The sequence below is a fragment of the Peromyscus leucopus genome, chromosome 14 (genome assembly GCF_004664715.2).
Source record: "Peromyscus leucopus breed LL Stock chromosome 14, UCI_PerLeu_2.1, whole genome shotgun sequence".
Classification (NCBI taxonomy): domain Eukaryota; kingdom Metazoa; phylum Chordata; class Mammalia; order Rodentia; family Cricetidae; genus Peromyscus; species Peromyscus leucopus.
In genome coordinates, this window is record NC_051075.1 from 69,394,239 (window position 1) to 69,408,332 (window position 14,094).

Consider the following 14,094-nt stretch of genomic DNA (forward strand, 5'->3'; position numbering starts at 1 on the left):
GGTTGGAAACAGGTGTCCCTGAAGTGCTAGACTAGGATGGACCACTTTCGTTTTAGCTTGATGGTGAAAACTGCCTCCCACTGCCTTCTCATTTGCCTCTCGAGAGCTGTGAGCCCAAGACCCACCCAGATGTGGGCTGAACCTTCAATCCATACATGGGACAAGTGTGAAATCACTGGCTGTCAGTGAGGAGCTCTCAGCACTGTGAAAGCAGTGACCACTAGCCACTATCAAATAACAAATACATACACACAGTGACAGAATGTGAGGCACAAAACTGGGTTGCTAGAGAGGCCTCCCTCACTCAGGCAGGGGTCAGGAGGCTTCATCGAGACTCTCCGGATATTCCAGGGAGTTCTGAAATGTGAGCATGCCTCCAGCCAGTGAAATCAAGAGGAAAGTACGCTAAGTAGAGGAGAACTCAGCAGTCTGGAGAGGTACAGGAACCTTGGTGAATAGGGGAGGAAGGCGAGGTTCAGAGACAGGAGTGACTTGTCCACGGGTACACATCAAGTTGACAGGTGGACAGTCAGCTGGGCCCCTCCGGAAGCCGGGGACTCTTCAATGCCACCAGCTAGGAGCAGGGTGGAGGCAGCCTGAGGTGAGGCTGGAGGTGGAGCGGAACCGAAGGTGGGAAAGGGGCGCAGAGGGCGGTCCTATGACGTAATTTCCTGGGTGTGTGCGCGTGTGCGTGCGTGTGTGTGTGTGTGTGTGTGTGTGTGTGTGTGTGTGTGTGTGTATGTGTGTATAAAAGAGAGCATAGCGTTGCTGCTGCTACTGCTGCCGCCACCGCCGCCGCCGCCGCCGCTACCGCAGTGCTCCCGCTGGGGCAGAGCTCGAGTGGACAGATCATAGAGCCACTCCTACCATCCTCCTGCCGCAGTTCGTCCACACTTCCCGCACCACCCAGCTCGCCATGCGCTCCGCCGCGCTCCTGGCGCTTCTGCTGTGCGCCGGGCAAGGTGAGCGGCTCTGGGCTTGGCAGTGGGGTCCCCTCTCCTACCCCAGGTCCCTTGCAAAGCCCTGGGATTCAGCACCACGGACAGCACCCAGGGCTCGCGTTAGCGTCTAGCTGCTAGACCCATGTGGCCTCCGGTCTCCCGGTCTCCCACCACACCCGGAGGGGCTGCGGAGCCCAACCTAACCCCGCGGGGCAGCTCCCTCTATCCCCCACCCTCCACGCATCATCCACCGTGCTGGGCTCTGCGCCGACCAAGGTCACTGGGGGAGATAGGGGACTGCTGCTGGCTCCCCAAACCCTCTCCAGTCCTTCCACCCGCCAGTCTGCCCTTGATCTCTTCCCTCACCCCAGCTCTTTGCCACCACTTCTGGGGTTTCTTTCCTTGCCTGCCTCTGTTCCTGCCTACCCGAGACCCACTACATGGCTGGTCTTATTCGCATTGAACTTGATTTCAGCTCTGCACGTACCCTCCTCCCGTGGGGAAGGGTTGAGGCTCTTCAGTGCAGCTTCTGAGGGCCACCCCCTGGGGCAGCATGGAAGGGAAGCAGGAATCAGTGCTGGCGACTTATTTGGGTTTGGGGTGGGGATCAGTTTGAGGGAGAGCATTGGGAGACTGAGTGCCCCTCCCTGCCCCATAGGGAAGGACTATGCTTCCCTGGATGCAGAGAAATAACCCCAGTTAGCAGTCTCTCTCACTCACTCACTCTCTCTGTTTCTGTCTCCCTCTTTCCAGTCTTTGCCCTCCCTGTGAACAGTCCTATGACAAAAGGGGACACTAAGGTAAGAAGGAATGTTGGGGTACCCTGGGAGAGGGAGATGCCCTGTGGGCACCTTCTGGCCAGACCTTGGGCAGCTGCAGGAGGGAGTCTGGCATAGAGCCAAAGCCAGCACTGCAGCAGCTGAGCTGGGGACAGCTTACACAAGAAGGACATCAAAGATCTCTTGCTTCCCCTGCTGTCCGGCTGCAGTGACTTCCCAAGGGGCCCTGACTCTCCTGCTGGGACCTGGGACCAGGGGCACTGGTCTGAGCCAGGACCATAGCTTCTCCTGTCCTGAGTGTCCACAGACCTGCCTGGCTCTGCCCTCCCCTCGCCACTCCTCTACTCCCCCCTCTGCCTCCCCTCTACCTCCCCCCTCTGCCTCCCCTCTACCTCCCCCCTCTGCCTCCCCTCTCTATCTCCTCCCTCTGCCTCCCCCCTCTGCCCAGGGCTTCCTCTGGCAGTGAGAAACAAGCCATACCAAATCCTTGGACTCTGTTCCCATCAGAACCAGGGCTGTTCTCCCAGGATCTGGATGTCTCTATCGGAGCATCAGAGAGTTCTGTTCTCCGTGTTCTGAGGTCTGTCTTCTGTGAGGGGCCACCGTTAAAAACCAAAGGCACCAAATGCTCTCCACTCATTCGTTCAGTTGTATTTTCTTGTTTATTTGTTGTCAACTGTACACGGGCCAGCATTTCACTTTTCAGACTCATTCTAGCTGAGCAACCTTGGAAAATCCAACTTCTCGAAGTGTCGCTTTATCCTGATGAAGAAGGAGTAGGATTCATGGGTGAAGCCACAGGCACCTAGTAGACCCTCAGTGATTTTCCTAGAGCCTTCCTTTTTATCTCCCCATCATTCTTTTCTCTTTCCTTTCTTTATTGTTCATTTTTTCTTTTCTTTCCTTCTTTCTTTCTTTCTTTCTTTCTTTCTTTCTTTCTTTCTTTCTTTTCTTTTTTTTTTTTTTTTTTTTTTTTTTTTTTTTTTTTTTTTTTTTTTTTTTTTTTTTTTTTTTTCTTTCTTTCTTTCTTTCTTTCTTTCTTTCTTTCTTTCTTTCTTTCTTTCTCGAGACAGGATCTCTCTATGTAGCCCTGACTGTCCTGGCACTCATTATGCAGACCAGGCTGGCCTCAAACTGCGAGAGATCCACCTGCCTCTGCCTCCTGAGGGCTGGGATTAAAGATGTGCACCACAACGCCCAGTTTCCAAGCATTCTTGAGACCACTACTAAACTCCTGTCTCCTGGTGTCTGCCCTCAAAGGCTGATGCTTGTCTGGTATTCTCTATGCAAAGTCTGGTGTTGGGGAGAAAGGGTACATGTTCCTAGGAGCTGCTTGCCAAATCTGCTCCCACCACCATAGCATGGTAGCAGGGATCAGAGGCATCAGCAGTTGGGACGACCTGCATGTTCCCTTGGAGATTGTTTTGACTATACACCTTGACAGCCTTTGCCAGCTTGTTATCCTGGAACCATGGGTTGGATGTCTCCACATCCCATAGACATAGCCTCCCACACCTTCGCTCCCTGCCAGTGTTGCCTGACTCATGTCTGGCACCTCCTGCTCCTCCACCCAGCTGCAGGCTGTCGAAACAGGTGTGATGTTGTGAGTCCCTCCCTGAGCGTGTGTGGCACTTCACATTGGATGGAGTGTTTTCCATTGGGTGTGCATCTCATCCTTGCTTTATACATGAGGAAGCCGAGGCCCAGAGAGACTAAGCCACTTGCTCAAGATCACACAGCTAGCACACCACCCATTGGTGGCACTGTCTTCAGAGGTCAGCTCTCTGCCAGGTGCCTCACTGCCTGCTGCACCTCACCGGACTAGATAAAACATTCAGAGATTCATCTTGGTCTGGAGTGAGCATTGAGATGTCACTAGTTGGTATCCCACATCCAGCTGGGAGTTCTTCTCACGGTACAGTGTGGAGCTACACAGTGTGGCTGTAGAATGGGAGGTGGTCCTGTTTCTGGCAAGTTCAAGTCCAGGTGGGTTTGTGTTCTTCACTGGACAGCCTGGAGGACATCTTGGAGGAGCTGATCCTTTGGAATCTGCAGGACCCCAAGAGGTCCTCTTAGGTCTCAGAGGTAGCACCATCCTTAGAAAACTACTCAAAGAGTGAGAAGATGGTAGGCACATACTCTACTCCCGCCCTTCCTCAGCAGTGGTCCCCTTGAGGCACCTATTGGTATGCCCGTGTGATTGATTTGGCCCATAGTGTGTGTGTGTGTGTGTGTGTATATGTGTGTGTGTGTGTGTGTTGTTTGTGTTTTGTTTTTTTTGTTGTGTGTTTTTTTGTTTTTTGTTTTGTTTTTGTGTGTGTGTGTATATGTGTGTGTGTGTGTGTGTGTGCGCGCGCGCGCGCGTTCTGTTTCTATAGCTCTGTGAGGTCTGGTTAAGGCCCCAGGGCCTCTTGCAAACAACATAAATGCTCTTCTGCCCTCCTGGGAAAGTTGCCCTGGCACCTCGGGGGCTGAGCTCCATGTTTGTACCAGCCACAGCCTGCCTTGCTGTCTCCTAGGTGATGAAGTGTGTCGTGGAGGTCATCTCTGATTCACTGTCCAAACCCAGCCCCGTGCCTGTCAGCCCTGAGTGTCTGGAGACCCTCCAAGGAGGTAGGAGCCGGAGGCTGGAGGAGGGACTGGGAGGCCAGGATGGCGGTGGGTGGTTCTTGACAGGACTAACCATCTCACCCAGAAGTCATTGCCCCAGTGCCCTGGTCTGTGCAGGAATCTGGGGAACACACATGAAGAGGTGACAGCTCCTGGAACTGATCCTAAAGCGTGTCAACTCTCCGAGGGGACATATGGCAGTTAGTCAGAAGCCTGGGCAGAATGAAGGGGCTGGAACAGCAAGACTGGGCACCCTGTGGATCAGGGTTCTGGGTGCTTTGTTCCTAGGGTCTGGAGTCCCGCTGACATCGGTAGCCATTCTCTGGATCTGGGATGAATAAGAGGGTGTTACGTGGGCCTGAGAAGGACCACATCTTTTCAAGTCCAGTTTGTCTAGCCCATGAGAGCACTGGTGATGGACAGGTAGAAAATGAGGAAGGATGTCAGGAGGAACAGATGGGGCAGGCAGTGTGGAGTATATACACACTCACCTGAGCCTGAGGTCCGCAGCCCTTCCCAGGAGACTGGGTACAGAGCCAGCAGGTGACCTTTCTGCTGCAGTAGGGAGGTGATTACATCTTGGAAATGAGGAATTCCAGTGTTCTACCAAGATGCAGGCTTGCCACTGCCTTCTGGTGCTGAGTTTCCAGAATAAATGCTTGAGCTCAGCTGAAAATGTCCACGCTAATCTCTCCCGGGGCTGTCCTCTGGAAGCCATTGGTACCTGTGATTTCTCCCTTCAGATGAGAGGGTCCTCTCCATTCTGCGACACCAGAATTTGCTGAAGGAACTCCAAGACCTGGCTCTCCAAGGTATTTCAGCACCGCACATAATTCTGGGGGAAAAGGTAGCAAGAGAGCAGGAGAGAACCCGGGTGGAAGCTGAGCATACTCAGGTGCTCAGTTCCAGAGCAGAAAGGTGGGGTCCTTCATGCCACTTGACTCTATTGTCCAGACTGTTAAAGAGATCAAGGCCCAGAGAGGCTGAGAGATTTCCCCAAGGTCACACAGTGAGTAGACCTTGTTAAGAGCAGAGACAATTCTGCTGACACTCCTCGGCCTCTTCTGGAGGGCAGTCATCCAGGGAGGCCAGGAGGATTCTTCTCTGCAGACCACACAGAGAGAGAAGGCTCTGGCTTCCTTGTGACTCTTTGCTCCATGCTTGCCCCTAAACACAGAGCAGACTTACCGGGTGTCTTGGGCTGAGAGGTGACTTTTCCCAGACCCTTTTCAGACAGGGGTTTGAGGCCCAGGGCTCACAGCATTGAGGGTGTGCAAGCTGGCCAGCGGGCCACAATGGGAGCTCTGGTCATATCATCACCCCCAGTGCCTTCTCGTTTGAGGGAGGGTGAAGCACTGCCCTGGAGACCTGGAGGGCCCGGGCTCCAGCTCTGCTTCTGCCCCGGCTGCCTCCTGAGGAAAGTAGCCATGCTTGTGAGGTAGGACCTCAGTGCCTTGTGCATGAATCTGTCACCTTTGCTCAACTCAAACCAAGACCACCCTGAGGCCTTTGGGGCAGTGTGAACTGTGTGTGAAGATGGGGAGAGATTTGGGTAAAAAGCAAGCAAAAATTAACCCCTAGGGCGCACGCCTTTAATCCCAGCACTCAGGAGGCAGAGGCAGGCGGATCTCTGTGAGTTTGAAGCCAGCCTGGTCCAGGATAGTCAGGATTACACAGAGAAACCCTGTCTCAAAAAACAAACAACAAAAATTTAGCCCTCGCAACCCTCCTTCCCTGAGGTAGCTTGCCCTTTTTCTCTCACTTGCTGGTCTGTCTTGGTAATAAACACCAACCTCCACGTTTTATTTTTTTGAGACAGGATCTCATGTAGCCCAGGCTGGCTTGAAACTTACTGTGTAACTGAGGCTGCCCTTGAACTTCAGATCTTCCAGTCCTCCCCTACCAGAGTGCTGGAATTCCAGGTGTGGGCTACTACACTGTTTTATGTGGTGCTGCAGATGGAACCCAGGGCTTCATGCGTGCTAAGCAAAGACTCCACCAACCGAACAGCCCCAGGCCCAGAATCCATGCCTAGCATACAGAGGACAGTGGCTGGCGTTGGGGTAGTTATAATCGATGTTGTCCTTCCCATCTTCGTCTTTTGTTTTGAAACAGGCTCTCATTGAGTAACTCACACTGCCCTTGACCCTGTCCTGCCTCAGCCTTTGGAGGGCTGGGCTTGCAAGCATGTGCCACCACACCCAACGTACCAGGTCCATGCGCAAGGCACTGTGGTCCTACCCCGGAAGCATGGCCGCTTTCCTCAGGGGGTAGCTAGGGCTGGAGGAGGGCCGGAGCTCAGGTGTTCCAGGTCTCCATGATAGTGCTTTTTAAAAAACATTAGATATTTTAAGGATAATTTTAAAATTAAATATTGGATGGATATTCCACTTAAATAACCATTTCAGTAGAGACTATTAGAGAGGAATGTGCCCTACTTTATACACCCTTACACATATGTATCTAATAATACACAGCATCTGTGCACATCGGTTGTTTTCCACTATGAGGGCACCGGGTGTATCTTCAGCCATCATGGTCATCATCACTGTTCCCTCTTGGATTTTGTATCCCTTGCACAGGGACCTCTGCCTTAACATCTACCATGAGTCTGTTTATAGATGAGCATCTGAACCTTGGGGAGCCCACATTGCCCAAGGACACGGAGCCAAGGACATGTGGCCAGGGGAGGCCTGGAGCCCACTGTAGCTGGGTTGGGCAAACTTCCTAGCCTGTGTTGACCCCACAGCTACAGAGCTGTGTCCTGATGCAGACACAGCTCCAGGATTCTCAGGGTGGCAGTGGTAGCAGCCGCAGGGTTATGTAGGCAGAGGGACTCTGGGCCATGGGGTAGGTACAGCCCGGGGCTCAATGGTAAGCATAGCATCCACCTTCTCCGGGGTCCAAACTTGGGGCTCCAGAGAAGTGGGGTTTCTTGAATAAAGAGCACCCAGGAGGAGTCCGGGGCTGCTGTAGGGCTATGGGTCCTGAGGGTTTCTCAGTTTTCCTACTGCCTTGGGGAACCTTCTGTTCCATTTGGGCCCTTATTGCTCTCTAAGGTACAAGGAGAGCTTTCTCTCCTCTCCCATTGGGACCACCGAGTCAGAGGGGTGGTGTGGCCTGATGGGCTCCAGCTGAGAGCCTGTACCCTCAGCCTCTCTCTAAGAACACAAGCTGTTCACAGTGGTGAGGTAGGCCTACAGTGTCATGGACAGATGTGTCAGGGCTTGGCCGCACGGGACCTTCCCTTGTCCCCTCCCACCAGGTGCCAAGGAGCGGGCCCAGCAGCAGCCAAAGCAGCAGGCGGAGCAGCAGAAGCCACAGCAGCAACACAGCAGCTTCGAGGATGAGCTCTCAGAAGTGTTTGAGAATCAGAGCCCTGAGGCCAAGCACGGAGCAGGTGGGTGTGGCCAGCTAGGAGAGGAAGGGCCTGCAAGGGGAACAGTGGTCCCCAGGGGGCGCTGCTTCTTCAGAGCAGGAAGGCAGGTAGCATTCCCTTCCCTTTATATGTGGGAAACGGAGGTCCAGAAGATTAACTCCCTTGCACAGGGTTCCTACCTAACTTGGAATTTGGACCTGGCGCTGTCTTATCTAAAGCCTTTGAATTGTTCCCACACCAGTCCCCTGCTCCAGAGGCAGCAATAACCCTGGGCCAACCTCATGGCTCCTGTCACACAGCCCTGTCTCCTGCTTCTGTCTTTCTGGAACTAGGTATCACCTTAGTTGAAGGTGTTAAAAAAGGGTCCAGAGGAGCAGGTTCTAAATACAAAATGACCTGGGTCATTGGCCCTGAAGCTAAAGAGGTCATCCTCGGGCAGTGTCACCCAGCTCCCCATCCTATATGTGAGACAAACTGCAGAACTGGGATTTTTATGTCCATAATGGACAGAAAGGCCAGTTCCCAGCAGATGGTCCAGGGTCATCCTCTGGGCCAAATGGACATATACAAGTATGTTGGGCACCCCCACATCAGCTGCATTGTCACCCTGGTGGCAGCTTGTCATGCTCCACAGACTCCCACATACCGCTCCCATGGGAACGAGTATCTTGATCACTGTGGTGCTGTGAGAAGGGAATAGTGTGTGTGTGTGTGTGTGTGTGTGTGTGTGTGTGTGTGTGTGTGTGTGTGTGTACAGGAGTCTGAACAATGACAGGTATCTTGGCTTTCTGAGCATCATCTTCAGTTCTGTGGTCCGGGCACCCTGAAGCCCTGGTAGACAGTAGCATGTCCCTGGTGGTGCTCTGTTCAGCAGCCGGACAGAAACAGGAGGGATTTTTTACTCTTGAAGCCTGTCTGCAAGAAGACATCTTTTAGGGCTGGAGAGATGGCTCAGTGGTTAAGAGCACTGGCTGCTCTTCTGGAGGACCCAGGTTCAATTCCCAGCACCCACAAGGCAGCTCACAGCTGTCTGTAACTCCAGTTCCAGGGGATCCGACTCTCTCACACCAAGGCACATAAAATAAGATTAATGATCTGCCCCAGATCACACTGCAGCCTAGCCGCTGTCCTAGGTTACAGTTCAGGGTTCTGTCTTCTGGGGTCACTTCAAATTATGTTAATTTTATTTGGGGTTCCATTTTTGCTTTCAAAATTACATCCTGTTTTGTGAAGCAGAATTAAAGATGCCCAATTCAAATGGTCTCATATCAAGCTCCGAAATGAAATGTGAAATATGAAAAGGGTGACCCCAATCCTTCTTCTAGGGTGGGCTTCCTGGAAGCCAAGATATACGATGACAGATTTGAAGTTGGCCTCAGGAGTCCCTGAGGGCAGCTGGGTCCTCAGCTTGACTCTGTCCTTCTGTGTTCACAGACACGGTAACAGAAGCTCCCTCTAAGGAAGCTGTGGAGAAGAGAGAGGATTCTGACGAGGTGCAACAAGGTGGCTCTGAGGGAACCACCGAGGGACCCAGGCCTCAGGCCTTTCCAGAGCCTGGGCAGAAGTCCTCTATGATGGGGAACAGTCAGGCCCCTGGGGAGGATGCAGCCACCAACACCCAGCCTCCAGCCAGCCTCCCCAACCAGGAGCATATGGGCCCACAGGCCACGGGGGACAGTGAGAGAGGCCTGAGTGTCCAGCAGCAAGCCGGGAAAACCAAGCAAGAGGAGGAAAAGGAGGAGGAAGAGGAGGTTAGAGAGAAGGCTGGACCTGAAGAGGTCCCCACTGAAGCATCCAGCTCCCAACCCGAATACGAGGAGATCCAGAAAGATGAGGGTATGTATGGCGACAGGACCTCAAGTCATGTGTCTGAGAGAGGGAGACACCACCTCCATAACAACCCTGAAAGATGGGTGTCATCCCCACCGTCCAGGGGAACAAACAGGCTCCGAGAGGTCATGTAATGTGCCAAGGACTACACAGCCAAGTGGTAATCAAAGCTGCGATGCCAGTTTGTCTGTCTCCCAAACCAAGCAACAATCACCCTTCTGTACCGGGGAGGGATGAGGGGCTTTGAAAGGGAGATGCTTGGAGAATGCAGAGAAGACAGGGTGAGGTTCAGAGAGTCTGCCAACTCACTTCTTGGAGTTTGGGCAGGGTCTAGCAAAGCACAGTATGAAGATTGCTCTGTGCTCTGGGTGCAGCTGCTATGGAGGGGCTGGCTGGACCCTGAATGGTGAGCTTGGCCTTAGAGGTGGCTGCACAGAGGATCTTGGGGCATGGCAGCCCTTCCTCACTTACTTCCTGTTCTTACCACCACCTGCTCCAGGTCAGTCGGAGTCTCAGGCAGTGGATGGAGGCGGAAAGACCAGGGCTTCTGAAGCTCAGTTACCCAAGGGGAAGGGGCAGCCGGAGCACTCTCAGCAGGAGGAAGATGGGGAAGATGTGATGGCAGGGCCCCCCCAAGGTCTCTTCCCAGGCAGGAAGAGCCAGGAGCTGGAGCATAAGCAGGAGGAAGAAGAAGAGGAGCGTCTGTCCAGAGACTGGGAGGGCAAGCGATGGAGCAGGATGGACCAGCTGGCCAAGGAGCTGACAGCAGAGAAGCGGCTGGAGGGGGAGGATGACCCTGACCGCTCCATGAAGCTCCCTTTCCGGGCCCGGGCCTATGGCTTCAGGGACCCCGGGCCTCAGCTACGGCGGGGCTGGAGGCCATCTTCCAGAGAAGATAGTGTGGAGGCCCGAGGTGACTTTGAAGAAAAGAAGGAGGAGGAAGGCAGCGCCAACCGCAGAGCAGAGGTTGGTATAGCCAAGGGTAGCTGTGCCCAGCAGCCCCTCCCCACTGAGGGGACATGGTTTCCCTTAGCTGGAGCCTGGAGGGGTACTCAGATGGGCTTGCGATAGGGGACACAGGCTTACAGCAGGTGTTTAATAGAGCTACCGGGCCATTGCCTCTGCTGGTGTGTGAGCAGGACTCGGGGGTGATGGAGGTGAGGCATGGTGCTTTGGATGGAGAGCTTGACAAGACTGGTTTGGGGCCTCTCAGGGCACCCGTAGCCCTGGGAACTGGGAAGGGATGCTAAGGGACAGTCTGGTTGGGGGCAATGCCCTCCCAGTTCCCAGGCAACGCAGTTGTACCTACCCCTGGGTTCAAACTCACGTATAGCCCACAATGGCATAGCAGGGCAGAGCTAGCTGAACCTCCGTAAGTAGACAGGGAGGCATGGAGGCACTGGCAGACTTGGTTCCACCTGGTCCTGGCTGTGTGATCTTGGGCAGGTCATTGTGCCTCTCTGAGTCTCATTAGTTTCCCCATTTTTGAAATGGGGGTATGGAGTCTCTCTAGTTCACCTCATTATAACCAGAAGCATGACCTCCAACCCCCCAATCTACACAAGGCCACTTGGGCAGCTGCAAGAGTGGTATGGGAGCTGGGCTTCTCAGCAGGCGGGATGCCTCCTGAGCTGGAGGGGGCCTTGGTGGGACCTGGCTAAGCCAGTGCTCTGGAGGGAGTTGGGATTCTATGGGAAGCATGCTCTACCCACAGCCCTGACCTCAAGGCTCTTCCCACCCACACCGAGGCCTTCTTTAGGTCCTGCCCATCTTCCGACTTGGAGCAAGGTCCCATTGACATCTGAGAGCATGGGCTCCTCTTAGGAGTGGGCACTGGCAGGGAGATCTGTTCTTGGAGGTGGAAGAAGGGTGAAATGAACTGCACTGTGCTCCTCGCCCCCCAGCTCTGGTCCCAGAACAAGATGGGCAGTTTTAAGAATCCCTTTACCCACCTATAAGAGCTTCTCACTCACGAACAAAGGGATCCTGCAGTGAAGGAGCAGGGACCCCAGGTGTTATAGACAGGGTGAGGTGGGGGGTAGCCTTGTTAGAAACTTCAGCAACACAGAACTCATACTCCATGGGCTGCTCTAAGATAGAAGATCTAGAGTCCCTATTTCCAGGGCAGCCACTGTCAGTATCCTTCGGACATTGCCTCGGCAGGGCAGTAAAATTGAGACTTAGTGGCTCAGAGGAGGGCCTCCTGCTTCCCTGCCCATCCTGACCAGAGCATGGAATAGTCTAGGGTCAGGACCAAATGTCAGAACCCAGCCCTGGGTAGGTCCATAGTGATGTTGCCCTGACCATTGGTCCAGCAGGTTCAGAGGCTGTAGGAGACAGATCAAGCCCCGGGAACCAGCACTGGTATCCAGGCTGAGGCAGAGTCCTAAAAGGAACCATATACCCAGAGGGATTAAATGGGGGTTGGATAAGAGGCCACGGGGGCCTTGGGCATAATGGTCCCCAGAGCATCCCAGCATTGCTGGGTGACATCATTTTGCCTGTGATGTAGACGCATCCCCTGGGGCTCTGATGCAAAGCCACTTGTCTGAGACTAGCTGCCAACAAACAGCAGGGCCAGGCTGGCTGAACTGTGCCATTGGCGATTCCAACACGGGCCAGCCCCAAGTGACCCTGTCTGTTCCCTCCTAGGACCAGGAGCTAGAGAGCCTGTCAGCCATCGAGGCGGAGCTGGAGAAGGTGGCTCACCAGCTGCAGGCGTTGCGGCGGGGCTGAGGCACTGGCTGGTGGGGCCAGCCATGGCTTCAAGGCACCCTGTGACCCTGGTCCCACGGCTTGAATGCTGCTCCTAGTAGGGAGGCTGCCTCCAGCCCACCAGAGCCCAGGTTGTCCTCTTGCCCCTCACTCCCTCTAGTTCTCAGCCCCTGGCCTGGACACTCCTGCGGGACAGCCCTGACTGTCCACACAGACTCCTTCTCTGAACACAGGCAGCTTTCTAGACGTTTCTCTTCCACCTTATCCATGGGGCACAATGGCAATAACTTCTGACCTTTGGGTGAAAGCCAAGAACTCCCGACTATAAGATATTCCAGATAAAATTTATTGAAGGAAGAATAAACCTGCTTTGGGCTCTTTCCTTTTCTTTGATTTTTTTCTTTCCTGTTCCACTCAGAGTTGGATAGGACTGGGTAGTTTCTATGCTGGGCTGGGTGTGTGTTTGGGGGAGCTCCTTTCTGGGCCATTTACTGGGCAAGCGACTTTGTATCACTGAGCCTCAGTTTCATCTGTGCCCAGAACAGGGTGTGGGGATGCCCACCGCCACAGGGGGTCCACCACCGTGCAGCTTATTTCCCAGCCATCCCTGAGCTGGGCACAGTTTCTGCTGAGACTGTCCTTCTGGACTGTCCCCTAGTTACCCTGGCACTGGGTGGAGGTTGACAGGCCCCAGGATAATACCGTCCACCGGCCATAGGCACCAGATCAATGCTGGACTCCCCACCTCATGTGCCCATGACCACAGGCATGGGACCGTGGGGTGTCTGAGGTATGGGGCAGAAAAGAGTTTACTAGAAAATAACAGGTCTTGGGCCCAGCTTTGAGAACAGGGAAGTGGAGGCAGGGAAGAAGAAATGGTACATTGAAGTCACAGGTAGAGCTGGCATACCAAACTTTTAAGCATGGGAATTTCGTAAGTTATGCCATCAGGCCAGGCTGGGATGTGGTGCTAGACTCATGGGTGCTGGCTACTAGGGTCAATCATTCAGTCACTCATCAAACATTTGTATGTGGCCTAGTACGCCTGCACACAAAACCTGGGATGAAACCCTGGCTTCGGAAACCCATTGTCTCACTGGGTAAGTTAGATCCTCCTACAGCCAACATGGACTCTGATTGTTGGGCTTTGTTCAAGGCTCTGCTGGCTTCAACTTCCGACAAGAACTCCACCTGTGCACCTCAACTAAAAGCCATCTATCTGGTGAGGGACTTCCGGTGATGATGGACACGTGGGGACTGGGCTTGGCCTTAGCAATCTGCCTGGGTGAGGATCTCCTGTTAGAGGAAGCAAGAGCATGTGCCTTGTGCCTGAGGGGCAGGGACATCACTGCTACCCCAGACAGAGCCAACTCCAGAGTTCCAGCTGGTATTTGAGAGCCGGGTCCCAACAGTCCAAACCCTGCCTCAGCCCACCCATTCACTACCTAGAGTGCATGGCCAGCCTTTCTGGCCCTCTCAGAGCCTCAGTTTCCCAATATGGAATATTTGTTTCTACTGGATTGTGGTAAGGCCTGACTGTGTCAGACTGCAGACGAAAAACTCCTTCAGCAGTGGAAGACTTGGGAGGACAGAGGTGGAAGAAGGTCTTAGCCTGAAATTCTCAAGTGAGGCCTAGCTTCTCGCTGCTACTGCAGCCTGCACCCGAGTTCGAGGCACACCCTGCACGAGGCCACTGCTGAGACATGGTTTTCTTCAGGGCTAGACACCTCCTAACAGTTACGTCATTCCACAAATTCCCACTAGGCTACCAGAGACCCAAAACATCCACCACCAGGACTAAGGGGGCAACAGAACCCAGGGACACCTTGTCACCAGAGGA

General features: G+C 53.8%; 1 protein-coding gene across 1 annotated transcript; it reads left to right on the forward strand.

Annotated features, from left to right (window-relative positions):
- Nucleotides 1–720: 720 nt before the first annotated feature.
- Nucleotides 721–12,636, forward strand: Chga (chromogranin A). The gene is made up of 8 exons (XM_028888302.2): nt 721–962; nt 1,695–1,741; nt 4,240–4,333; nt 5,074–5,142; nt 7,596–7,730; nt 9,144–9,545; nt 10,039–10,505; nt 12,192–12,636. Exons 1-8 carry the CDS (start codon nt 917–919, stop codon nt 12,273–12,275), a joined length of 1,344 nt encoding a protein of 447 aa, XP_028744135.1. The 5' UTR covers nt 721–916; the 3' UTR covers nt 12,276–12,636.
- Nucleotides 12,637–14,094: the final 1,458 nt, after the last annotated feature.

Bases quoted from the DNA above. Each gene is read 5' to 3' on its own strand.
- Chga (XM_028888302.2), top strand. From the start codon at position 917: ATGCGCTCCGCCGCGCTCCTGGCGCTTCTGCTGTGCGCCGGGCAAG. The intron at 5,143-7,595 runs GTATTTCAGCAC...CCCTCCCACCAG, and splicing joins CCAAGACCTGGCTCTCCAAG to GTGCCAAGGAGCGGGCCCAG. The intron at 7,731-9,143 runs GTGGGTGTGGCC...CTGTGTTCACAG, and splicing joins TGAGGCCAAGCACGGAGCAG to ACACGGTAACAGAAGCTCCC.